The sequence below is a fragment of the Scyliorhinus torazame genome, chromosome 1 (assembly GCF_047496885.1).
Source record: "Scyliorhinus torazame isolate Kashiwa2021f chromosome 1, sScyTor2.1, whole genome shotgun sequence".
Classification (NCBI taxonomy): domain Eukaryota; kingdom Metazoa; phylum Chordata; class Chondrichthyes; order Carcharhiniformes; family Scyliorhinidae; genus Scyliorhinus; species Scyliorhinus torazame.
The window spans coordinates 94,051,083-94,076,886 of NC_092707.1; the positions used below are offsets into that span (position 1 = coordinate 94,051,083).

Sequence of the window (25,804 nt, forward strand, 5' to 3'; positions counted from 1 at the left end):
GGTTCTCAAGGTCCTCCAATTGCTCCCTTAGCCTCTTCTGGCTGCTTAACACCATCCCCATCTCCATCTCAGCAAGGCCAGCCGATCCTCATATTCACTGACTCTTCCACCTTCTGGATCGCTGGACCTCTGCTCCACATGCTCAATCGCTGCCCTGAGCGGCTCCACTACCTTGGATAAATCCTCCAAAGCTTCTTTCCTCTACTGCTGTAATTTATTATTCAAAAACTCCAACAGCTGCTCTGTCAATCACTGGGCGGGCAGTGCTGCCCCCTTGCCCTCCGCTATCTTCACTTGTGGTGCACCACGAAAACATTCCTACTCCAGCTGCTCTCTCTTGTGGCACATCTTTGGCCTCACCAAAGGAGTATTACCTTCTCTGGGCACTCATACACCTCAAATACCACCCTATTTGGGTGGGGAAGGACCAAAGAATCCACCTTGAGTGGGGCCACCAAATGTGCAACCACTCACTCAATGGCCACCACCGGAAGTCGATGTATCCCAGTTCATGACATTAAGAATGCACTGGCAATTTGATCTGCTTTAATTCCTGTTATCGCCTACCTTTGTGTTCTAATTAACATATATTTGTCTCTAGATGATGCAGAATCTCCTGCTGGAAGAAGGGGGCCTGGTCCAAGTAGAAAGCGTGAACCTCATGGTCGCCACTTACTCCAAATTTCAGCCACAAGCTCCTGACTTCCTGGATATCACCAACCCCAAAGCTGTGTATCCTTCAGTCATACCGCAACGGTGATAACTACCTGAGGCAGAAAGAGTTTGATCAACTGATTGGGTTTGGAAAGGAATTTTATAGCTATTATTTTCCCTAATTGGCCTTGGTTTGTAACTAGTTTTTTATGCCTTTCCAGAGAACTACACAGCTACTAGGTGAGGAGTGTATGTACAGTATTGTGATGCACAAAATGGCACAATTACAATACAGACTTGGTGAAGCAGTAGGTCTTTTTCCTGTCTGTCATTTTTTGTGTTTTGTGTTCACCTCATACCTACACTAATCTGGCTTGTAATTTGAAACTGAACTCTGTACATCAATGTAGTTCCAGATAGCAATGGCAGTAAATTATTTGAATATTGTGGCAGTGACCAAAGACCAGAAATAGTGGGCTGGATTCTCAGCCTCGACCCGCCAGCGGGATTCTCTGTTACGCCGGCCGGTCAATGGGGTTTCCCATTGTGGGGCAGCCCCATGCCGTCGGGAAACCCCCGGGTGCCGGCAAAACAGAGAATCCCACCGGCGGAGAATCCCGCCCAGAATATGTGACTGATCTCCAGAGTGATCTATCCCCTAAACACCAGCATTATGGAGCATTGTCACATTTGAGGATAGAAACTCCTGGATGTGAATGAATGTCCAGCTTCCTAATGAGAAGCTGTACCTTGTGTAATTTCAATGTCTTAAATTGATTTCAGTGTTCACTCCATAGGGAATAAGCAAATCTTCACACTCCTCGGCAATATTCCCTCCAAGCCAGTGTTTTACATACTTTTTTTCCCCGGGACCCACTTTTATCAACTGGCCGACCTTCGCGACCCACGTTGTCTGGCCTTCGCGACACACCATTTTTGCTTACCTTCAATGCAGCAGGTGTGCTTGGTCCTCACAATCTCACTTTATCATTCAATGTTGCATTTTGACGAAGAGTCATCCATAGAATGTCATAGAATTTACAGTGCAGAAGGAGGCCACTCGGCCCATCGAGTCTGCACCGGCTCTTTGAAAGAGCACCCTACCCAAGCCCACACCTCCACCTTATCCCCACAACCCAGTTACCCCACCCAACACTAAGGGCAATTTTGGACACTAAGGGCAATTTAGCATGACCAATCCACCTAACCTGCACATCTTTGGACTGTGGGAGGAAACCGGAGCACCCAGAGGAAACCCACGCACACACTGGGAGAACGTGCAGATTCCGCACAGACAGTGAACCAAGCTGGGAATCGAACCTGGGACCCTGGAGCTGTGAAGAAATTGTGCTAACCACCATGCTACCGTGCTGCCCACAAACTCGAAACGTTTCCCTTCTCTCTCCACAGATGCTGCCAGACCTGCTGTGATTATCCAGTATTTTCTGTTTTCGTTTATGATTCCATCATCCGCAGTAATTTACTTTTATTTTTCTATTATGGGCCTTGGCTTTGAACGCCCCCCCCCCGCTATGTTTATGTTTTTCAACCCTGACTTAACTTCATTCTGCAATATATTAGAAACCTGGGGTCGGATCTAAGGAATAGGAGCAAGAGTAAATTATCCAGCCCCTTGAGCCTGCTCCAACATGGGCAAACAGAGCATCTAATGTCATCTGTCATTAATTGGGCTTGTCTTTGCAGATTTGGGTTTTTAAAAACATTTTAATAGGCTAGTTGCTGATAGTGGGAGCTGATATTAGCACAGTCAGGGCAGCCAGGCATCCCCAACCTGAGTGATGAGGGCCAGTCTATGTCTCCTTAATTATTCTGATGAATCGAGAACTATACAGAGAAATAAAAGAAAACTAATGGATCAGTTCAGTCATGGAAAGAGAAATAAAACGAGTGAACGGAAAATTGAACTGAGAGCTAACAAAAAGACAGAATGGAAACCTTTTCGGAAAATTTAAAAATCTCCAATAGCAATTAGTGCCTGAAGGAGTGAGACTTTGCATTTGTAACAGCTCAGAACATTGGTTGATAGTAATTAACGATTATCATGTCGTTAAAGGGGTATCATAGAATCCCTACAGTGCAGAGGTAGGCCATTAGGCCCATCATGTCTACACCAACTCTCTGAAAGAGCACCCCACTTTGGCCCATTCCCATCCCTGCAACCCTATAACCCTGCCTAACCTTGAAGACACAAAGGGACAAATTTTGAATGGCCAATCCACCTAACCTGCACATCTTTGGACTGTGGGTGAAAACTGGAGCACCTGGGCGAAACTCGCGCAGACACTGGGAGAACGTACAAACTCCACACAGACAGTCGCCCGAGGTCAGAATTGAACTTGGGTCCCTGGCACTGAGGCAGCAGTGCTCAGCACTGTGCCTTCGTGGGCGTAAAATGACAAAGCTTTTTCTGATTACGTCAGTGTATATACCAAAGAAATACAATTTCCTGACATTTCCTGGCATTTTACTGTTGAGGCAGACAATGAGATTGTTTTTTGCAAAGCTGACGATGGAGTGGCGCATTCGGACAGCAACATTTGGATATTTCTGTTTAACCCTGCATCATCGTCTCACCAGAATTTGCTGTACAATTTATACCAATAACCGCAAATGCCATTAGCCCACGGTTATTTGGAGAAAAATGCTGGCCCTTCATATTTGTGTACGTTTTCTGTGTACAAAACTATCTGTGTTTTTTTGATAGTATTTGCATTATAAATTCTTATCTCCACATTTATAATAGAATGGCATATGTAAACTTGTCATGTTGTAATTATCCTCTCCCCACTATTACACCCTTGCCTGCTAGCTTTGTATATCTAGAACCCCTTAACGTGCTGCAGAGAATTTCCAGGGCGCGATTCTCCACTCCCACGCCGGTTGGGAGAATCGCCTGGGCCGCCAAAATTTCCAGGGACGCCAGTCCGACGCCCTCCCACGATTCTCCCAAGCGGCGGGAACGGCCCGGTCGAGTTTCGCAGGCCGGAGAATCGGCGGAGACACCCAAAATGGCGATTCTCCGGCACCCCCGCTATTCTGAGGCCCGGACGGGCCGAGCAGCCAGGCCAAAACGGCGGGTTCCCCCTGGCGCCGTCCACACCTGGTTGCTGCAGTCGTGGGCGGTGCGTGAACGCTGGGGGGGCGGCCTGTGGGGGGGCGAGGGGGATCCTGCACCGGGCTTCACCTGGAATGTGGGGTGGCCTGCGATCGGTGCCCACCGATCGTCGGGCTGTCCTCTCTGAAGGAGGACCTCCTTCCTTCCGCGGCCCCGCAAGATCCGTCCCCCATCTTCTTGTGGGGCGGATTTGGACAGGACGGCAACCATGCATGCGCGGGTTGGCGCCGGCCAACCCGTGCATGCGCGGATGACGTCCGTTATGCGGCGCCGGCCGCGTCATCTATGCTGCCATGTCTTGTCGCCCGCTTTTACGTGGGCGACAAGGCCTGGCACGGATAGATGACGCGGCCCCGATACTGGCCCATTGTCAGGACCTGAATCGGTCGGGACCGGGGCCGTTCCGCGCCGTCGTGAACCTCGACGGCGTTCACGACGGCGCGGCCACTTCGGCGTGGGAGTGGAGAATCCCGCCCCCCTATGTCCTAACCCTAGTTCAATTATCCATTCCCTCTAACTGTGTTGCACTTGAAGATTTGATTTCACATGTGTGGTAGACTAGCTGTAGAATAAACATATCATACCGGACCACTAAACCATCAGTGAAGGTTGTTATATTGAGATGTGTAACCCTCCCATCCCACTCTTTCTGTTTGTGCACCCATCTTTGATTCAGTTCCAGTTTGGGAGTTGAATATGGGTTTAGAAAATACTCTTCTCCTTTTCCCAATTCCTTTTCTCTGACCCCTGAAACTTGTCCAAGGTCACCAATTATAATGGCTGTAAATCAGAATCAGTCAAAAATGCTCCTCTCAGAAATTCTTCCCATTTCTGGGTATGAGTGGCAGGAACCATTTCCTGTACTGGGAGAATTCTGTGTAACTGATAGATTTTTTAGATGCAAGCCAGATATTTTTTTTTTTGTACGAATAGCCAGAGATAAAATACAGTCTATAGTGAAGTTTATCCTACTGTGACACAGCCACTAAATCTGAGTCAGATTGTGTTTTAGTTAGTATGGGAGGGCCTAGATTCTAACAGGAACCACTTATTGTTGGCTCTCTTAATTTACCAAGAGGGGACAGGGTATCTTAAAATCCACATTAGACACAATGACTAACAATAATTGTTTTATTGTCCATATTTTCTGTGTTACCTAGATTAGATTAGATGAGTATTGTACTTTAGTTCAATGCTTGAGGTGCTCACTGATTTTGCTGGAAATTAATTATCCAATTGTCTAGCTTTGTACTTTTTCTTAATATTCTCCTCTCAGATTGGAAAACGCCTTGAGGAACTTTGCTTGCTTGACCACTGGTGATGTCATTGCTATCAATTATAATGAGAAGGTGAGTGGTCAGTGTTCTTATGGTGAGGGAGATTCAGGTTTTAATTGTTTCTCATTGGTAGCTATGTTGCACAAGAGATGGCGAATAAGGAGTTACAGATTTGTGAAATGATATTCAAAAAAGGAGCTTTTTCTCTCCATTACAGAACAGCAAATATTGGGGAAACTGCATCAAAATTACCCCAAGAGAGTGCATGTGGCATTGCCAGAGTAATCCCTTGGTAACTACTGTACATGATGTGGAAGTGTCATGAATTGTGAGGAAGAAAACATGAGATTTCAAAAGTCACAGACAGACTGGGAAGACAAGTGGCAGATTAAATTTAATGCAGTGTGAAGGGATTTATTTTGGTCGGAGGAATAATTGGAGGCAATATAAAGGATACAGTTCTAAAAGGGGATGGAGCTTTAAGGTATATGTGCACAAGTGATTGAAGGTGACAAGGTTGGTTGACAAGGCAGTTAATGAGGCATACAGGATCCTTGGCTTTATAAATAGGAGTTTAAGTACAAAAACAGTTATAATATATCAGTATAACTTACTGGTTTAGCCTCAACTGGAGGCGTGTGCTTAAGTAGGGTGCTCTTTCCAAGAGCTGGTACAGACTCAATGAGCCGATTGGCCTCCTTCTGCACAGTAAATTCTATGAACTGAAGTGTCCAATTCTGGGCACCACACATTAGGAAGCAAGTGAAGGCTTTAGAGAGGGTGCAGGATTCACAACAATGGCTCCAGCGATGAGGAAGTTTAGCTATGTGGATAGATTGCAGAATCTGGAGCTGTTCTTCTTTGAGAAGATTTGATGGAAGTGTTTAAAAACACATATGGTCTGGACAGAGTAGATGGAGGTAAACTGTTTCAGTTGGCAAGAGGATCAAGAACCAAAGTTCACTGATTTTAAATGAATGGCAAAAGAAGCAAAGGCAACATGAGGAAAACCATTTTTACGCAGCGAGTGGTTAGGATTAGGAATGCACTGCCTGGGAGTGTGATGGAGGCCGGTTCGTTCAGCTATTCAGAAGAGAGCTGGATAATTATGAGTGTGGTGGAGGCAGGTTCATTTGAGGTATTCAAAAGAGAACTGGATAATTACCTGAAGAGAAAATTGCAGAGCTATGGGGAAAAGGCCGAGGAATGGGAGGGGTGAGTTGCTCTTCCAGAGAACCAACATAGATAGATGTGCTGAATGGTCGCCTGCCTTCTGTGCTGTAACTGTTCTATAACTGCATGTGTAATATAACTACAGTGCTTGCTGTATACCGGTACCTGCCTGTTTAAACCCAAAGTAGTTGAGTAACTGAACAGTTAAGATGGCTTTAAACCCAAGTGTATATTGCATTCTAATAACCATATTGATGTAACCGCAGCAAGCTTCAGTAATGATTTTATTGTTACTCACGTAAACTGCCCCCCGGGGCGGGGGGGGGGGCGGGGAGCATGGTATTCCTATAATTCTGTTGTACCCTGCCAGCACTTACAGGACATACCTGCAGCATTTCAGTACCCATGTTACACAGTGTAAACCCATGGCATTTGAAAGTCACTTAGTATAGTGCTAAATATATGTGTGAATCAAACCCAACTTTTCACCTTTTACCCTGCCTCTGCAACTCCTGCACATTTTGTCTTGGAATCACATGTGTGTGATGCCTTTCTGGAGATCCACACTTTTCCCCTTCATGCATGAAAACTGTAGCATTCAAAATATAAAGGGCAGAGTACAGATAGGGGAGGTTTGCTGCTGTAATTCTATCTGTGCAACTGCATTAACTAAAACCCCTCAAACCTGAACATTATTCCCCCTGTACCACTGTGTATGTATTAAAACACATTGTGCATCTGTTTTGACATTTCAAAGTGCATGCTGAATGTTACAAAGTGAAGCTAACTTACGGTGGCATCCTGACCTGTAAATATGAAAATGGGTGTTGAAACGATTGTGTGTTTCAGATCTACGAGCTTCGGGTCATGGAAACAAAACCAGATAAAGCTGTTTCAATCATTGAATGTGATATGAATGTAAGTCTAATCAATTAGCTTGCCGTTTGATCTTGTTATGACTAAATGTGAAATTCTAATGTGTGTCAAAGAGAAGGTGCTTGACTCATCTGCTGATGTGTAGCCACCCTACCAGGTGATCTATTGAAGGTTTTAACTGTTGCTCAATGATAACATTCTCAGCAGAGTCAGAAGGTTTGGATTCTATCCCAACTGAAGCACTTGAGTACAGTATCTCATCTGCGACTTTGGTGCAGTACTGAAGAAGTACTGAACTGTTGTAGGTGGTTTCTTTCAATTGAGATGTTAGTCTGAGATTCTGTCTGCCCTCTCGGGTAGACAAAAGATCCCGTAGCAAAGTTTTAAGGGCAAGGACGTTCTCCTGGTGTTCTGGCCAATACTTATTCTTCAAATACTATCACAAATACTATCACAAATACTATCACCAAAATTGTTTTATAGGTGATTTATCTCAATGCTGGGACCTTGCTACGTGCAAATTGGCTGCCACGTTTCCCTATATAACATCAATGATGCATTTGAAAAGTAATTTGTTGGCTGTGAAGTGCTTGGAACATCCAGAGGACAAAATTGTTGCTACAGAAATACAAGTCCTTCTTCAACCATTCTCTGATTGCTCTTTGCACATTTCACTGCTTATATTTAAAAAATATATATTTTTACTCAAACGTTTTCTATTTTGTACAGAACACCAAAACAACACATCGCACCCAGACAACACCCAAACCCGTCCACCCCCGCAACAATAAAAAAAACCTTTAACAACTAACAGTGACCAACTTTTCGAAATACATAATAAATGGCTGCCATAAAACCCCTTGGTGTACTTGACTTTCTTACGGTAAAGGAATGGCATCAGATCTCCCATCCACACTGAGGCATTGGGTGGAGAAGCTGACCTCCATCCTATCAGCACTTGCCTCTGAGCAATCAATGAGGCGAAAGCCAGGACATAGGCCCCCATACCCGTTTGCAGCTCAGACAAGTCTGACACCCCAAATATGGCCACTAAGAACAGTGCTCCAGTTCAATTTTCAGAATTTCCAACATGATGCCAAAGAAGTAAACCGAGAACCCCAAGAAGCTTAGAACACGACCAGAAATGTGCACAGCCCCTCCACAGCGCTCGCACTTGTCCTCCACTCCCACAAAAATGGACTCCTCCGGGACCTAGTAAGATAAGCCCTGTTCACTGCTTTAAGATGTATTAAGCCAAGCCACTCACACGAGGATGTGGAGTTCACCCTCTGCAGGTCCAAACTCCACACCCCATCATCCAACACCAATCCCAATTCCTCCTCCCAAATGGTCAATCCCCTCCAATGTTACTGCATCTTCGGACATAATCCTTCCATAGATACCCAAGATATTCCCCTCCTCCGACCCTGCAAGCGAAGGAACCCGCTCTATCAACGAGGTGATGGCGCCACAGGGAATGTCGGAAAGATCTGTTTCGTAAAATTGTGAACTTGCAGGTATCTGAACAAGCCCGACCACGAGAGCCCAAATTTCTCTGACAACTCCTCCAAACTCGCAACCGTGCCGCCAAGAACCAATCTCCACCCCCCCCACCCCCCCACCCCCAATTGTGACATCCAACCTCTCAAGTTCAAACATAATAGCCCCCAATTTAAAATGCTGCTGAAATTATCTCCATATCTTCAGGGTGGAGACGACCACCGGGTTTGCCGAATATTTCACCGGTGAGAAAGGGTGCGAGGCTGTCGCTAATGCCTTCAACCCAGAACCCGTCTCATGATTTTGATTCCATCCGTATTCAGGTGGCTTCCTGATACCTACACCAACCCAGCATCTTCTCTGCATTCGCCGCCCAATAGTAATATATCAGACTCGGCAACGCCAAGCCCCCCCTCCCTGACTGTTGGTCTCTCTGAAGGGTTGTCCTTCAAATTCTCGCCACTTTGCCTACTCGACTCCCCCATAAAAGGACTTTGAAAGAAAAAAGAGTAAACATTGGACCAGAAAAATATTCCTCTTGACCGACTGAATCCTGCTTGCCAAGGATGGGGGGGGGAGGCTATCCCACCCCTGCAAATCGGCCCTGGCCCTTCCCTGCAAATCGGTCCTGACCCTTCCCACCAAGCTCGTGTAGTTCAACTTCTGGAGCCGGGCCCAATCCTGAGCCACCTTAACCCCCAGAATCCTGAAGTGAGAATTTGCTAGGCGGAATGGCAACCCCCCCCAGATTTGACTCCTCTCCCCGGGGGACTAACCAGGAATCGCTCCCTTTTCTCCAGGTTCAATTTGAACCCGGAAAAAGAGCCACAGCATCTCGGCAGCGGCATTATATCACCCATGGTGGGAATTGGGTCTGTCACATACAAGAAGAGATAGTCAGCTCCAACCCACCCCTCATTGTCCCCCTCCATCAACCTGAAGCCCATTTCACTGCTTATTTAGCAGGTAGAATAAATCCAGTTGAATAAATCCAGTATCTACCATACAGCAGAACATGTTGAATTCGAAAAGCAGTTAAACACTTCACCTGTTATTTCTGATGCTTGGAGGAAAGGCTTTTGCACTAGTTCCATATTTGGAGCTGTGATTACACTGCAATTATAAGGCTCCAGAATAGTCACTATTTTTTATCACCAATTTCTTCCACTGCTGTTCTGACTGTGTTGATACCTTGCACAAGGGAGTGCTTAATGCAAATAGTCATTGTTAATGTTGGGATCCTGAGGGATTTTGACCAAACCTCATTGGAATCAAGCCCAATGATGTCCTTGCCTCCTGTGATTCCAGTGGAGATTGTAGCAAAGCAATCTGATGTGGTAACTCTATTTAATTATATTTTAGCACCTTCAAAATCCAGAGGCAAATTACAGCATGCCTGCTATCAGTAAATCCATAGCTGTGTAAAACCCAGCACTAAGTGGGTTCGTGAATTAAATTAATTACTGAATCAAACCTGGGAATCGCCTGGTCTGCGCGCCTCAGCCATTGTCTACATATATTTGTTGCACTATTGGGTTGGATGTACAGAATTTCAGGTAGCCTCATCCAGCCAAGGATGGTGAGCAGCTCTGAAATCGCAAGGATTATTATTATTTTTTTTAATAAACATTTTATTGAGGTATTTATGGTTTTACTACAACAAAAAAAAGAAATAAAGAACAAAGAAATGTACAGCACAGGAACAGGCCCTTCGGCCCTCCAAGCCCGTGCCGACCATGCTGCCCGACTAAACTACAATCTTCTACACTTCCTGGTTCCGTATCCCTCTATTCCCATCCTATTCATGTATTTGTCAAGATGCCCCTTAAATGTCACTATCGTCCCTGCTTCCACCACCTCGGGTCTCCGATAGCGAGTTCCAGGCACCCACTACCCTCTGCGTAAAAAAACTTGCCTCGTACATCTACTCTAAACCTTGCCCCTCTCACCTTAAACCTATGCCCCCTAGTAATTGACCCCTCTACCCTGGGGAAAAGCCTCTGACTATCCACTCTGTCTATGCCCCTCATAATTTTGTAGACCTCTATCAGGTCTCCCCTCAACCTCCTTCGTTCCAGTGAGAACAAACCGAGTTTATTCAACCGCTCCTCATAGCTAATGCCCTCCATACCAGGCAACATTCTGGTAAATCTCTTCTGCACCCTCTCTAAAGCCTCCACCTCCTTCTGGTAGTGTGGCGACCAGAATTGAACACTATACTCCAAGTGTGGCCTAACTAAGGTTCTATACAGCTGCAACATGACTTGCCAATTCTTATACTCAATGCCCCGGCCAATGAAGGCAAGCATGCCGTATGCCTTCTTGACTACCTTCTCCACCTGTGTTGCCCCTTTCAATGACCTGTGGACCTGTACTCCTAGATCTCTTTGACTTTCAATGCTCTTGAGGGTTCTACCATTCACTGTATATTCCCTACCTGCATTAGACCTTCCAAAATGCATTACCTCACATTTGTCCGGATTAAACTCCATCTGCCATCTCTCCGCCCAAGTCTCCAAACAATCTAAATCCTGCTGTATCCTCTGACAGTCCTCATCGCTATCTGCAATTCCACCAACCTTTGTGTCGTCTGCGAACTTACTAATCAGACCAGTTACATTTTCCTCCAAATCATTTATATATACTACAAAGAGCAAAGGTCCCAGCACTGATCCCTGTGGAACACCACTGGTCACAGCCCTCCAATTAGAAAATCATCCTTCCATTGCTACTCTCTGCCTTCTATGACCTAGCCAGTTCTGTATCCACCTTGCCAGCTCCCCCCTGATCCCGTGTGACTTCACCTTTTGTACTAGTCTACCATGAGGGACCTTGTCAAAGGCCTTACTGAAGTCCATATAGACAACATCCACTGCCCTACCTGCATCCATCATCTTAGTGACCTCCTCGAAAAACTCTATCAAGTTAGTGAGACACGACCTCCCCTTCACAAAACCATGCTGCCTCTCACTAATACGTCCATTTGCTTCCAAATGGGAGTAGATCCTGTCTCGAAGAATTCTCTCCAGTAATTTCCCTACCACTGAAGTAAGGCTCACCGGCCTGTAGTTCCCTGGATTATCCTTGCTACCCTTCTTAAACAGAGGAACAACATTGGCTATTCTCCAGTCCTCCGGGACATCCCCTGAAGACGGTGAGGATCCAAAGATTTCTGTCAAGGCCTCAGCAATTTCCTCTCCAGCCTCCTTCAGTATTCTGGGGTAGATCCCATCAGGCCCTGGGGACTTATCTACCTTAATATTTTTTAAGACACCCAACACCTCGTCTTTTTGGATCTCAATGTGACCCAGGCTATCTACACACCCTTCTCCAGACACAACATCTTCCAATTTCTTCTCTTTGGTGAATACTGATGCAAAGTATTCATTTAGTACCTCGCCCATTTCCTCTGGCTCCACACACAGATTCCCTTGCCTATCCTTCAGTGGGCCAACCCTTTCCCTGGCTACCCTCTTGCTTTTTATGTACATGTAAAAAGCCTTGGGATTTTCCTTAACCCTATTTGCCAATGACTTTTCGTGACCCCTTCTAGCCCTCCTGACTCCTTGCTTAAGTTCCTTAGTTCCAATGTACATGAATTATTTGTAAACATAGTGCAAAAACCATCTCCTTCCCTTACACGTCCCACCTTTATTAATCCCCTACTCTAAGCTAAGCTAACCCCCTCCCCCCCCCCCCCCCCCCCTCTGCTGACGATTAATTTTCCGCAAAGAAGTCGGCGAACGGTTGCCACCTCCAGACGAACCCTAACATTGACCCTCTCAAGGCGAACTTGATTTTCTCCAAACCGAGAAAGCTAGACATGTCAGATTGCCAGGTCTCCGACTTCGGGGACTTTGAGTCCCTCCAAGCTAATAATATCCGTCTCCTGGCTCCCAGGGAAGCAAAGGCCAGAATGTCTGCCTCTTTCACTTCCTGGATTCCTGCGTCTTCCGACACTCCAAAAATCGCCACCTCTGGACTCGGTGCCACCCTTGTTTTTAACACCGTGGACATGACATCTGTAAACCCCTGCCAAAATCCCCTAAGCTTTGGGCATGTCCAGAACATGTGGACATGGTTCTCTGGCCCTCCCGCACACCTTGCACACCTATCTTCTACATCAAAGAACCTGCTCATCCGGGCCACTATCATGTGAGCCCAGTGGCAAGGATTATTATTATGCTGCACTGTGGCGCAGTGGGTTAGCACAGCGGCCTCACGGCGCGAAGGTCCCAGGTTTGATCCCGACTCTGGGTCACTGTCCGTGTGGAGTTTCCACATTCTCCTCGTGGTTGCGTGGGTTTCGCCCCCACAACCCAAAAATGTGCAAGCTAGGTGGATTGGCCATGCTAAATTGCCACTTAATTGGAAAAAATGAATTGGGTACTCTAAATATAAAAAAAAAAAATTATGCAGCAAAGTTGTTAGTCTTCTTTGAATGCTTTCCACAACATTAATTAGAAGGATGTACGAATGTGCATCTTCTGCGTTTGTTGGTTCCGTTTGTCTGATGTCAGAGAAGTCATCACTATTCATATTTCTTTCTGTTTAATGCACAGGTAGATTTTGATGCTCCACTGGGGTATAAAGAACCCGAGAGACATTACCAGCCTGAAGACACCTCGGTATGAAAACAATGTAACCAAGTATTTTTAGTTATTAAGGTTTAGATGATCACACAGAGAAGGGTTGCAGCCAGATATGAAACATACATAGAAAATAGGAGCAGGAAGAGGCCATTTGGCCCTTCGAGCCTGCTCCACCATTCATTATGATCATGACTGATCATCAAGTTCAATAACCTGACCTCCACTACCCCGATCCCTTTAGCCCCAAGAGCTATATGTAACTCCTTAAAATTACACAATGTTTTGGCTTCAACTACTTTTGTGGTACTGAATTCCACATATTTACCACTCTCTGGATTAAAAAAAGTTCTCCTTACCTCAGTTGAAAAGATTTGCCCTTATCCTCAAACTCTGCCCCCTGTTTCTGGACCACCCCACCATCCGGAACATTCTTTCAGAATCTACCTGTCTGATCCTGTTAGAATTTTATAAGTTTGTATGAGATCCCCTCTCACTCTTCTAAACTCCAATGAATATAACCCTAGCCAACTTAGCCCTGACTTATCATGAAATGCTTCGAGCGGCGGATCAACGCCAGCCTCCCAGATGGTCTTGATCCATTGCAGTTCGCCTACTGCGGCAACCGATCCACAGCAGATGCTTTCTCTCTTGCTCTACAATCAACACTTGAACATCTCGACAACAAGGACACCAATGTCAGACTGCTGTTCATAGACTACAGCTCCGCCTTCAACACCATTATCGCAACAAGACTAATAACCAAACTCTGCTGCAATCTTGGACTTGACCCCTCCCTGTGCAGCTGGATCCTTGACTTCCTCACCAACAGACCGCAATCTGTCAGGATAGGCAACAACATGTCCTCCACAATAGTTCTCAACACTGGGGCTCCGCCTCTTCTGTAGTCCCTGTACACACAAGACTGTGGCAAGATTCAACTCCAATTCAATCAATTATTTTGCAGACGATACGACTGTGGTGGGTCGTATCTCCAACAACGACGAATCAAACGACAGAAAGGAGATAGGTCACTTGGTTGCATGATGTACCGAAAACAACCTCTCTCTAAATGCTGGAAAGACCAAGGAACTGATCATCGACTTAAGGAAGCGTAGCCCTTCTACATCAATGGTTCCGAAGTAGTGATAGTCGATAGCTTAAAGTTCCTGGGGGTCACCATCACCAACAGTCTGTCCTGGTCCACTCGCGTTGACGCAACAGTCAAGAAAGCCCGACAACGTCTCTACTTCCTACGGAAGCTAAAGAAATTTGTCATGTCTGCATCGACTCTCTCAAACTTCTACAGATATGCCATAGAGAGCATCCTATCTGGCTGCATTACAGCTTGTTATGGCAACTGCTCGGCCCAAGATCGCAAGAAACTGCAGAGTGTGGTGAACTCAGCCCAACGCATCACACAAGCTTGCCATCCTCCCATTGATTCTGTCTACACCTCCCGCTGCCTCAGAAAGGCACACAGCATTGTCAGAGACCCCTCACACCCAGGCTTTGCCCTCTTCCAGACCCATTAGGCCGGCACGGTGGCGCAGTGGTTAGCATTGCTGCCTCGCAGCATCGAGGTCCCAGGTTCGATCCCAGCTCTGGGTCACTGTCCGTGTGGAGTTTGCACGTTCTCCCCGTGTTTGCGTGCGTTCCACCCCCACAACACAAAGATGTGCAGGCTAGGTGAATTGGCCACACTAAATTGCCTCTTAATTGGAAAAAATGAATTGGGTACTTTATTATATTAAAAAAACACTATTCACGACACCATATGCTGCCCTTCTTTGGTCTTGTTCTGCACTTAATCACTATTTGTTGATGCACCACTGTCAATGTACGCTGTAGAATATTATTTTGTCTACTATGTACGTACTGTGTGCGTTCCCTTGGCCGCAGAAAAATACTTTTCACTGTACTTCGGTACATGTGACAATAAATATCTATCAATCAATCTCTACATATGACAGTCCTGCCATCCCAGGAATCAGCCTGGAAACCTTTCTGATTCAGTTCCCATGAAGAATGAGTGATATTTATTTGATATCCTACCAGGTCTGAAGCCACGGGTTATGTACACCTGATCTTTACTCGATTGTAGTTAAGCGGCTAATCATGGTTTGTTCAAATTACAGAGAAGCTGAGAACCACCAATATTTATCCCTCCAGCAACATAATTTAAACAGATTATTTGGTTCCTAAAGCATTGTTCTTTGTGGGGCCTCGCTATGTACAAATTGGCCACTGTTTCCTACATTTTGACTTTGGTGAAAACACTTTGGGATACCCTGAGGTTGTGAAAGGCACCAAAAAGCTTTCAAGTCTTTTTATTGCAATCTAAAAAGAAAAGGACAGGTTGGTGCAGATAGGTTGTAATCCAGAAATGCTTGTAACTGCCAAACCTGCTTCGATATCTTGTCCAAAATCTTGCTGCTTCTCGCTGATCCTGTTATTGTCCTCTTGCTCTGAGACCTCAAATGACAATTTAGATCTTTGTTCAGTTGTAATTTTTGATCTGGCCTGAAGATGCATGGAAATCCAATGGCACAAAGTGACCAACTTTATTGGTGAATTTGTTCTTCCCACTGTTTTTGTTACTGTAACAAAATGAGTGACCATCTGGTTCTTGTTACTTAAACTAAGTTAATGTCCATCCTCACTTCATTCTAGTAATTACAAAACATTTTCTAGAATTGATAGAAACCGTTACCTTGGCATTAAGGAGATGGGTGGAATTGAGCCCTACACTTGTATTTATTATTTTCTTGTGTTATTTTGATCCTTCGATGTAACTGAATGTTCGTTGACCTAATTAACAATGTGTCTCTGCCTTTATTTTGCAACCCCTGTTTGGAAGTCCTTCAAACAGTTTTTAAAGTTTGATCACTAAAGTATTCAGTGATTTAGAAGTGTTATGGAAATTACACCCCAACTGAGTATTTATTTTAAAGTATGATATAAAATTCATTTTCTTCAAGGTCACCTCCCAACAGACTTTTCAGCAATAACTTTCAAGTCAAGTCTATTTCACTTTTTCGTACTTACTCTCTGATATTTTACATGGATTATCTTTGTTTTATTTCTAGGATATTGAGACTGAACACACTGCTTTTGTGCCAATTGACTTAGGGTTCAGGGTAAGTGGAAAACAAAACTCATTTATGCCCTGTAATAGGATGCCTGGGATTCAGTTTGGGTTAGAGTGCATTTTATTAAATTGGCAATCTTCCCAATTTACAGTCTCTATGCAATCTGCTTTCAATCTTGTCAATATGCTCTATTATATACCTCTTCATCCAGGATTATATTGGATGTAGGACATAGAGCTCTAATGGATGAGTCCCAACTCTCCACATTTGTAAGATTGTCTATCCTTAGCTGGAGATTGGACAAGCGTTTTCAACCTACCCAGGCAAAGGAATGGAAGAAACTATTTGGGAAATGCTTTTGAGTCTCCGATTATCTTGTGTCCCCATTGAGTATCGCATCCTATCTTTGAAAGTGATCCATGAACCCTTGTCCAAAGCTGATAATATGAAATAAATTTTATAACCAGTAATTAACACTGTTGTATATTTGGAAGGGAGGCGGATATCTGTTTCTGTGTCAATAAAAATAATTTAAATCCTAATTCTTCAGAACTAACCAAATGCCTTTGAATTGGCTTTCAAATACAAATAGCATTTCTGTACTTGTTGCAGTACCAACAATTGTGGTTCTTTTAATATGGTTTCCTGCTTACTTTTAAGATTTGCACACTGCCTTATGAGATTTTCCAACTTCTTCCTATCAAACAAAACTGTCTTGTATGCCAGAGCAAAGTTACCAAGACATCTGAGATTGTTAATATCTTATACCTCAATTCAAAAGAACTGCAAAAAAAAAAAACCCAAACTCCCCTCCATTTATCAAACAGCCATAAATTTATTGGTCAAATCTGGCCAGTGATCACATAAGCGACGATGACTTGAGAATGGTCTTCCATTCAGTGAGGAAAAAACGATCTTTGCACAAACTGACGTTTTGCCTTCAGTACTTCGCCTGGAGCTGAGCTGTTTCCTGAGGCTGGCTGCCCCTCTCTCTTTTGTTGTTGCTTTTTTTTTTTTCTTCCCCACCATTTAAAAAAAAATAATACTAATTTTTATTGAAGTTTTCACAAAATATCAGCAACAAAATGAAAAAGGAACCTAATAGAATTAAATACAAAACAAAATAAAACAACCCCTGTGCCCCCCTTCCCCCCCCATACATAAATAATAAATTAACACCCCGAATTAACACATAACAAATATATACACCCCCTCAGATCCCCCAGTGTAGACAAACAAAAATAAAATAGAACCCCCCCCCCCGGGTTGCTGCTGCTGCTGACCATTGTCTACCGTTCTGCCAGGAAGTCCAAGAACGGTTGCCACCGCCTGAAAAACCCTTGTACCGATCCCCTTAAGGCAAATTTCACCCTCTCCAATTTAATAAACCCCGCCATATCGTTGATCCATGATTCCACGCTTGGGGGCCTCGCATCCTTCCACTGAAGAAGAATCCTTCGCCGGGCTACCAGAGACGCAAAGGCCTGAATACCGTCCTCTTTCGCCTCCTGCACTCCCGGCTCCCCTGCAACCCCAAATATTGCGAGCTCCCAGCCCGGTTTGGCCCTGGATCCTACCACCCTCGACACCGTCCTTGCTACGCCCTTCCAAAACTCCTCCAGCGCTGGGCATGCCCAGAACATATGGGTGTGGTTTGCTGGGCTCCCTGGGCACCTAACACACCTGTCCTCACCCCCATTGTTGTTGCTTCTTCAACACCCAATCTGTGACTAGCCTGCTTCCTGCCTCACAGCACTCTGGCTACTAAATGTATCAATTGCAAAGAATACCCTCCTTTCTCTTGGTTGCTGCCCAGACATGGTTTATAAAATACATAATTTGATTTTACTTGTGCAAAAACAATACATTCATTGTAATAGCATCCTACCATTGTGTGAAATTGAGTATGGAACCATGCAGCCTTGGCAATATTTATGTCAGTGGAGTTCAAAGAGAAATTCCACAAATGGTTGGAGTCTAATCTCATTTAAACCCCGGGTCACTGGGTCTCACCCCCACAACCCAAAGTTGTGGAGGGTGGGTGGATTGGCCATGCTAAATTGCCCCTTAATTGGAATTTTAAAAAAATTTAAAAATAAAATAAATAATCACTTGCAAAGGAAAATCAATGTAGTTGGTCAGACAATCGTTATCACACCTTCCAGTGACATCCTGGAGCTAACATGGGATGTGCTCTTAGTCCAATCATCTTCAGCAATGACTGCCCCTCCACCAGAAGACCATGGCAGACCATGTTACACTGACAATTTCATAGTGTTCAAGATCTCCGACAATGTCAACTTGCAGCAGAACTTGGTTAACTTCCAGACCTGGGCTGACAGGTGGTAGGTAATGTCTCGAACAAGAGAACGCCCATCGCCACCATTTGTCCCCAATGTCAACATCCTGGGGATCACCATTGAGCATGACAAACTGCAATAGCTACATCAATGCAGTGGCTACAAGAGTAGAGTTTAAAAAAAAAAAAAAAAAAATTTTTTTTAAAAAAAATTCTCCTTTTTCACGTTTTCTCCCACATTTACCCCCATCAACAATAAACAATAATCAACAAGATATGTCAATCCCCATAATAACAACGATCCCATCCGCCCACCAACCCCCAAACCTCAACCCGCCTGTTTACATAAACAAATGACAAAAAGGAATCGGGGATTACCCGTAGTCACCCTTAATCTACATGGCTCTCCACCCCCCAACCAACGCCATCCAGCCTCTAAGAGAGTACCGTACATGAAACCCCAAAGTTGTGCCCCCCCCCCAAGTCTCCAGCTCCTCCCGTCCAATGCCTCTTGTAAAACTCCTCCTCCTAACCTCGGTTCCCTCCCCCCAACTTTCCACCCGGGCTAGACCACTCGGACAAGAATCTGTCAGGCTCCGATGGCCGCAGCCCCTCCCCCCACCTCACTCCCGTTCACTGGCCGGTTTAAACCTGCCAGCGTGGAGGCATCCGCCCGTGTCCCTTTCCCCCTTGCCCGGCCCTAGGAAAGCCCAAAGATCCCCTTTTAGCACACAAACCCCGCATATCCACCTACACCCCAAAGAGCCCTCCTTTCGAGTGAAAGTCCCGTCCCTTCCCTTGTCCAAATATATGCAACATTGGCTCCTTTAGCCTCTACACCCACGCGCAGTGATACAAAAAAAAGAAGAAAATACAGTCATGAGGTTACATCGGCACATGACCATTCCTCAATTTGTCAGTTCTGCCACAGTCCTTCTGCCTTCGCAAACTCCTCCGCTGCTTCCGCCGTTCCAAAATAAAAGTCCCTGAGCTTGTAAGTCACCCTCAGCTTCACTGGATATACAATGCCGCACTGCACCTTGCCAATGTACAGTGCCCTCTTCATCCGGTTGAAGGCAGCCCGCCTCCTCGCCAGCTCCACCGTAAAGTCCTGGTATACACGTATACCAGCTCCAGCCCACTGCACCACCCGCTTCTGCTTGGTCCAGCTCAGGACCTTCTCCTTCACACTGTACCTACGGAAGCACAGAGTCACTGCCCTTGGCGGCTCACTCGCCTTTGGTACAGGCCTCCACGACCGATGAGCCCGATCCAGTTCATATCGGGAGGGATCCTCCCCCTCCCCCAATAGTTTTGCCAGCATCGCGGCAAAATACTCAGTCGGCTTCGGTCCTTCAACTCCTTCGGGCAGTCCCACGACCCTCAAATTCTGTCGCCTGGATCTGTTTTCCAGATCTTCCATTTTTCCTTGCAGATTCTTGTTCGTGTCCATCACCTTCCGTATCTCCTTCCCAATCGAGGCAAGTTGATCACCGTGCTACAATACCGTCTCCTACCCTTGCTCTCGCATCTCCGCCACTGCGCTCGCCACCGCCGTCTTCACCGGGGAAACCGCCTCCTCCACCAGCACATTCAAAACCTCCCTCATCTCCTTCCTCACCATCTCCATACATTTCTCAATCTGCGCCAACTGCTTTAGGAATTCCGCAGCCATCACCTTTAGTTAGTTCTTCAGCCGTAAGCACTGCGGCCTCCCCTGGTGCTCCAGCCTCCATTTTCTTTGTTGACCCCGCGGTGACCTTTCCCCTCCAACGGACTTTGAGCCGCTTTTTTCCCAGCCGTTTTTTTGGTGATTTTCGACATCCTTCTTCTCCTTGCGCTATCTCCCGACTTTTACTGCCGTCGCGGGCCCTAGGACCGGGCGTTACTCCCCGAAAATGCCGTTCCCGAACGGGAGCCCTCCAATGTGCGGCTGCCTCCCGCCCGCCGTCCTACATGAGTAGAGTTGAGATTACATCCTTAAGCAGCTCAAATCAAGAGTATGAGAGTATGATGGAATAATTACCACTCTCTAGGTTTGCAGGCAGTCATTCATCAATGAAAGATTAAATCTCTGCCTAAAACCAATGTTGGAGTGCCATCATCACGCGCTTCAATGATTCAAGGAGCAGGCCCGTCACCACATTGTCAGGACCCCTAGGGAATAAGAGAGGAATACAATTTTCCTAGTGTTTTCCATATCCTGAGAAAAAAAATAACCTCATGGACTCTCAAACATGTCAGTAATGACTTGGGTCACTGTCTGTGTGGAGTCTACACATTCTCCCTGTGTCTGCGTGGGTTTCCTGTGGGTGCTCCGGTTTCCTCCCACAAGTCCCGAAAGACATGCTTGTTGGGTTAATTGGACTTTCCGAATTCTCCCTTGGTGTACCCGAACAGGCATGGAGTATGACGACTAGGGGATTTTTACAGTAACTTCATTGCAATTAATGTAGCCTACTTGTCACAATAAAAAAATTATATAAAACAATAAATCTGGCAAGTTGCATTAGTATAAATGATGGCTGGTTGGTAGATTCATTTTTGAGATTGCCTTTTGAAATGACAGCTGCCAAAACATCAGACCAAAATATGGAGCTTTCCTCTCATCCACATCATATAGTCTGATAACGTCCTCTTAACCTTGCCTTATTTCCACACTTTTGAATTAGAAATTCACAAGAGATCAATTCCATGAGTATTCCCAAGGTTTATGTATTCTGTTATCTATGATTAAGATGGTCACGCATTAACTTGGTTTGTTGTATTTTCAGGCATTTACTGGTGCTGGAAATCGGTTAGATGGGAAGAAGAAAGGAGTTGATCCTAGTCCAGCGCAAATCAACCCAGAAGATATTAAAAGGTTAGTGTCAGACGGTTACAAAGTCTCAAAGAAGTACTGTCTGTTATCACTAATGATGTTTATCAAGTAACTGACTAATGTACTGTATTTCAGTGCCTCAGCAATTCTGGGTGTTTGTGATGAATATCCTAAGGCCAATGTGGTCTCTGTTTTGAGCCCTCATAGTTCTAAAGGAGCCTATTTATCAGAGCATTTATCTTTTTAAAAATTCATTTATGGGATGTGGGTGTCGCTGGTTAGGCCAGCATTTATTGCCCATCCGTAGTTGCTCTTCAGAAGGCGGTGATGAGTTGCTTCCTTGAACTGCTGCAAGTTCTTGAGATATAGGCACACCCACTGTGTAGGAGAGGGAGTTCCAGGATGTTGCCCCAGCGGCAGTGAAGGAACGGCGATGTATTTCCAAGTCAGGGTGATGAGTGACTTGGAGGGGAACCTCCAGGTGGTGGGATTCCCAGGTATCTGCTGCTCTTGCCTACTAGATGGTAGTGGGCGTGGCTCATTATCTGAGGTGTTGCGAATGGTGCTGAACATGTGTGCAGTCATCCCCACTTCTGACCTTATAATGGTCATTGATGAAGCAGCTGAAGATGGTTGGGCTTAGGACACTACCCTGAGGAACTCCTGCAATGAGGTCCTGGAGCTACGCTGATTGACGTCCAACCACCACAACCATCTTCCTTTGTGCCAGACATGACTCCAACCAGCTGAGAGTTCTCCCCGATTCCCATTGACTCCAGTTGAGCTAGGGCTCCTTGATGCCATACTCGGTCATACTGCATTGATGTCAAGGGCAGTAACTCTCACCTCACCTCAGACATTCAGCACTTTTGTCCATGTTTGAATTAAGGCTGTAATGAGATCAGGAGCTGAGTGATCCTGGTGAAACCCAAACGCCGCATCCGTGAGCAGGTTATTGCTGAGTAAGTGCTGTTTGATAGCGCTGTTCATGACTCCTTCCATCACTTTGCTGATGATGGAGAGAAGACTGATAGGGTTGTAATTGGCAGGGTTGGATTTGTCCTGTTTCTTGTGTACAGCATAAACCTGGGCAATTTTCCACATTGCTGGGTAGATGCCAGTGTTGTAGCTGTACTGGAGGAGCTTGGCTAGAGGTGCGGCAAGTTCTGGAGCACAAGTCTTCAGTACTATTGCTGGAATATTGTCAGGGCCCATAGCCTTTGCAGTATCCAGTGCCTTTAGTCATTTCTTTTTTTTAAATTTGGAGTACCCAATTATTTTTCCAATTTAGCATGGCCAATTCACCTATTAATTGTGGTTTCACCTGGGTGGGTATAAAGAGACATGGACTGTAACTGGGGTATAGTTGAATTAGGAGATGTATGCTTGTAATCTTTTACTCTGTAAATGAATATTAAGCTGAGTAAAGATCAGCTACAGCATATTTCACCAACTGATTTTCTAGAACTGCTATTAATTTCATAAATGGCTGGGACACAGGAAAGCTTTGTTGTTCAAATGTGCCCTGGATCTTTTTACATCTACCTGAGAGGGAAAATAGGACCTAATTTTAACACCTTCCAACAATGCAACACTCCTTCAGTACCTCACTAAAGTGTCAGTCAAAATTATGTTCTCAAGTCTCTGGAATGGGCTTGACGCTGTGACGATTTGACAGATTGAGAATACTACCATTGGGCCGAGGCTGTTGTATTTAGGATATTTATGTTTAAACAGTGACAATGTTTAGAGGACAATACAAATTTACCAAGTATCTGAAAAAAGCTTAAGACTAACATATGTTCATAATTCCTGGACCGTATCAGTTAACAATAACTGCACACTAACGTTTTTACCATTATCACACAGAGGAATCCCCAACTATGAGTTCAAAATCGGAAAAATCACCTTTATCAGGAATTCACGACCACAACCCAAACGAATAGAAGAGGTGAGTGAATAATAGAGGGAGTAAATGTGTTTCAAATGTTAACTTGAAAAAAAGAGGCTGAGAACATTGATGTGCAGTAATTACACAGGTTTTACGCGGTAGCGTACCTGGTGCCAACCATGCTGTTCTCCCTGTTAATCTGACATGGGTTTGAAATGCAAGTTCGTGAAATAGAAAAATAAAATGTGTTCCAACCAATAGCTTACAAGCTTGTAATGTGGTTCAACATCAATAGATTTGAATTGCACGTATTAGATTTAAATCTGCATTTGTAGGGATAAGTTTCACCTTGATGATTGGTCAATCATCATTTATTTCATAAATATTGTGCTCAGGCTGAGAAATGGAACTAAGGCATCAGATATCTACAGAAGTAGTCCAGGGCCAGTTGTCAATACATCACCATGACTAGATCAGGTGCACCCAAGGATGAAAAGGTAAATAAGGGGGGGGAAATTGCAAGGGCACTGCCCATAATCCTCGAATTCGCTTTGGATATGGGGGTGATGCCAGAGGACTGTAGAATTTTAAATGTCACACCCTTACTCAAAAGAGGGTGTAATGATAAGCCCAGTAGCTACAGGTCAGTCTGTTTAACCTCAGTGGTAAAGCTTTTCAAAACAATCTGGGGCAAAATTAGCAACCAGTTTGACAAATGTAGATCAATTATGAAAAAACGGCTTGGATTTGTTGAGGACAGAGTTTTTTGATCAAGAGGTGTTATGGTTGATGTTATTGATGTACGTGAACTTCCAAAATGTATTTGATAAAGCAAACAGGCTAGTCAGCAAAGTGAATGAAGAAACAAAGACTTATTTTCATACAGTGCTTTACATGATCACTGGCTGTCTCCAAGTGCTTTCTGGTGATGGCACGTAAAAGCAGGTCGCACAAAAAGAGCTCTTACCAGGATTCAGGTATTGTAATCCTTTTTGCCCATTTTTTTTCAGCAGACTTTGGGTTCTAATTCAGTAGTTGGTGTGGAGAACAGAGGTTTTTGAGGAATGTCAATAGCCTTCGGGAGAAAGGCCACAGGAAAGAAACCCCCAGCTGGTAGCCGACAAAGAAATCTGGGGGAGAAAAGATGACAGAGGCAGCTGCACCCTTTAGATTAGAAACACTGGCTGGGGTGATGGCTCAGGAATTGGAGAAGTTTGGCAGGCAACTGGATGGCCAATTTGAGCGATAATAGAAGGAGATTAGTCATTTAAAGCCATCATTGAGGAGGCGTTAGGCCTGATACGGGAGCAGCTGGGCAAGACTGCCAAAGCTGTGAAGGAGCAAAGGGATACGCTAAAGGGTGCGGAAGAGGCCTTGTCGAGGCACGGCGTATCAGATAGGAATAAGGGCCTGACGGCCAAAGTGGATGATCTGGAGGACAGGACTCGAGATATCATTATTTTGATAGCCGGAGCAATCTGAGGTCTTCATGAAGGACAAAGGACTGGGATTGGTTTGAGGAGGGCTGGTAGTATTTTTTTTTGTTTGCGCAAGTTGGGTTGGGGTGGCTGTAAATATTGCAATATAATGTGTTATATTTTTGCTTTTTTTTTTCTTGGAGCAAGTTGGGAATTTTTCTTTTCCTGGGCACTAGGATCACGGGGGATGGTACAGCAGGGGAATTATATGGTCATTGGAGGGAATGTGAAGTATGGTGGGGATGCTTGGATTGGGACAAGGAAGTATGGACCTGGGGGATGGGGTTGTAGGCCTTTGTTTTGGTTGTTTTTGGGCAGGATCTTGGGGACACCTTGCTAGCACTCCGAAAGCAGCTAGTGAACGGGACCAGTGTGGAGGGAGGGACTGTGACATGTTGAGCCAGTTTGGCGAGGCTCTGAGTCTCTGGGAGGGGGTTAGTTGAGGCGGCATGTAGTCTGTTGGTTGGGGGGGGGGGGGAAGTAGGGGTGGAAGGGTAGGGAGCTAACAGTGACCTGAGGATGGATGGAGCAGGGCGGCAATCTTAGATGGGCCTGGGGCTGGTGATGAAGGTATGGTGCATCACGGTGGTAATGGCTGACGTGGGGGTGGGGGGGGTGTGAGAGGCCCCTGACAAGGTTAGTCACCTGGCACGTGTGAGGCCTGGGGGGACTGGTAAAGAGGGTGTGGGTGTTTACTCATTTAAAGAGTCTGGGAGCCACAGTGGTGTCTTTGCAAGGGATTCACATGCGGGAACGGGATCGGACTAGGTTCTGGAAAGCCTGGGTGAGCCAGGTATTTCATCTGAGCTTTGATAGCGGTGTGCGTGGGGTGGCGATTCTAATTAATGTGAGTCTTTGGTTCCGGGCGAAGAGGGTTATAGCTGATCAAGATGGACGGTACGTGATGGTAGTAGGGGTATTAGAGAGGAATCAGGTGGTTCCAGTGAATGTGTATGCCCCAAATTGGGACGATGTATCATTTAGGAAACGGTTGCTGGCTACGGTGCCAGATTTGGAC

At 45.3% G+C, this 25,804-nt stretch overlaps 1 protein-coding gene across 1 annotated transcript in view; it reads left to right on the plus strand.

Annotated features, from left to right (window-relative positions):
* The window catches only part of ufd1l (ubiquitin recognition factor in ER associated degradation 1), a 52,890-nt gene that overhangs the window by 25,763 nt on the left and 1,323 nt on the right, over positions 1–25,804 (plus strand). The window contains exons 5-11 of the mRNA XM_072498181.1: positions 602–732; positions 5,067–5,139; positions 7,090–7,158; positions 13,179–13,244; positions 16,295–16,345; positions 21,371–21,459; positions 23,287–23,368. Coding sequence (XP_072354282.1) covers positions 602–732; positions 5,067–5,139; positions 7,090–7,158; positions 13,179–13,244; positions 16,295–16,345; positions 21,371–21,459; positions 23,287–23,368 — 561 coding nt within the window. The remainder of the gene's footprint in view (positions 1–601; positions 733–5,066; positions 5,140–7,089; positions 7,159–13,178; positions 13,245–16,294; positions 16,346–21,370; positions 21,460–23,286; positions 23,369–25,804) is intronic.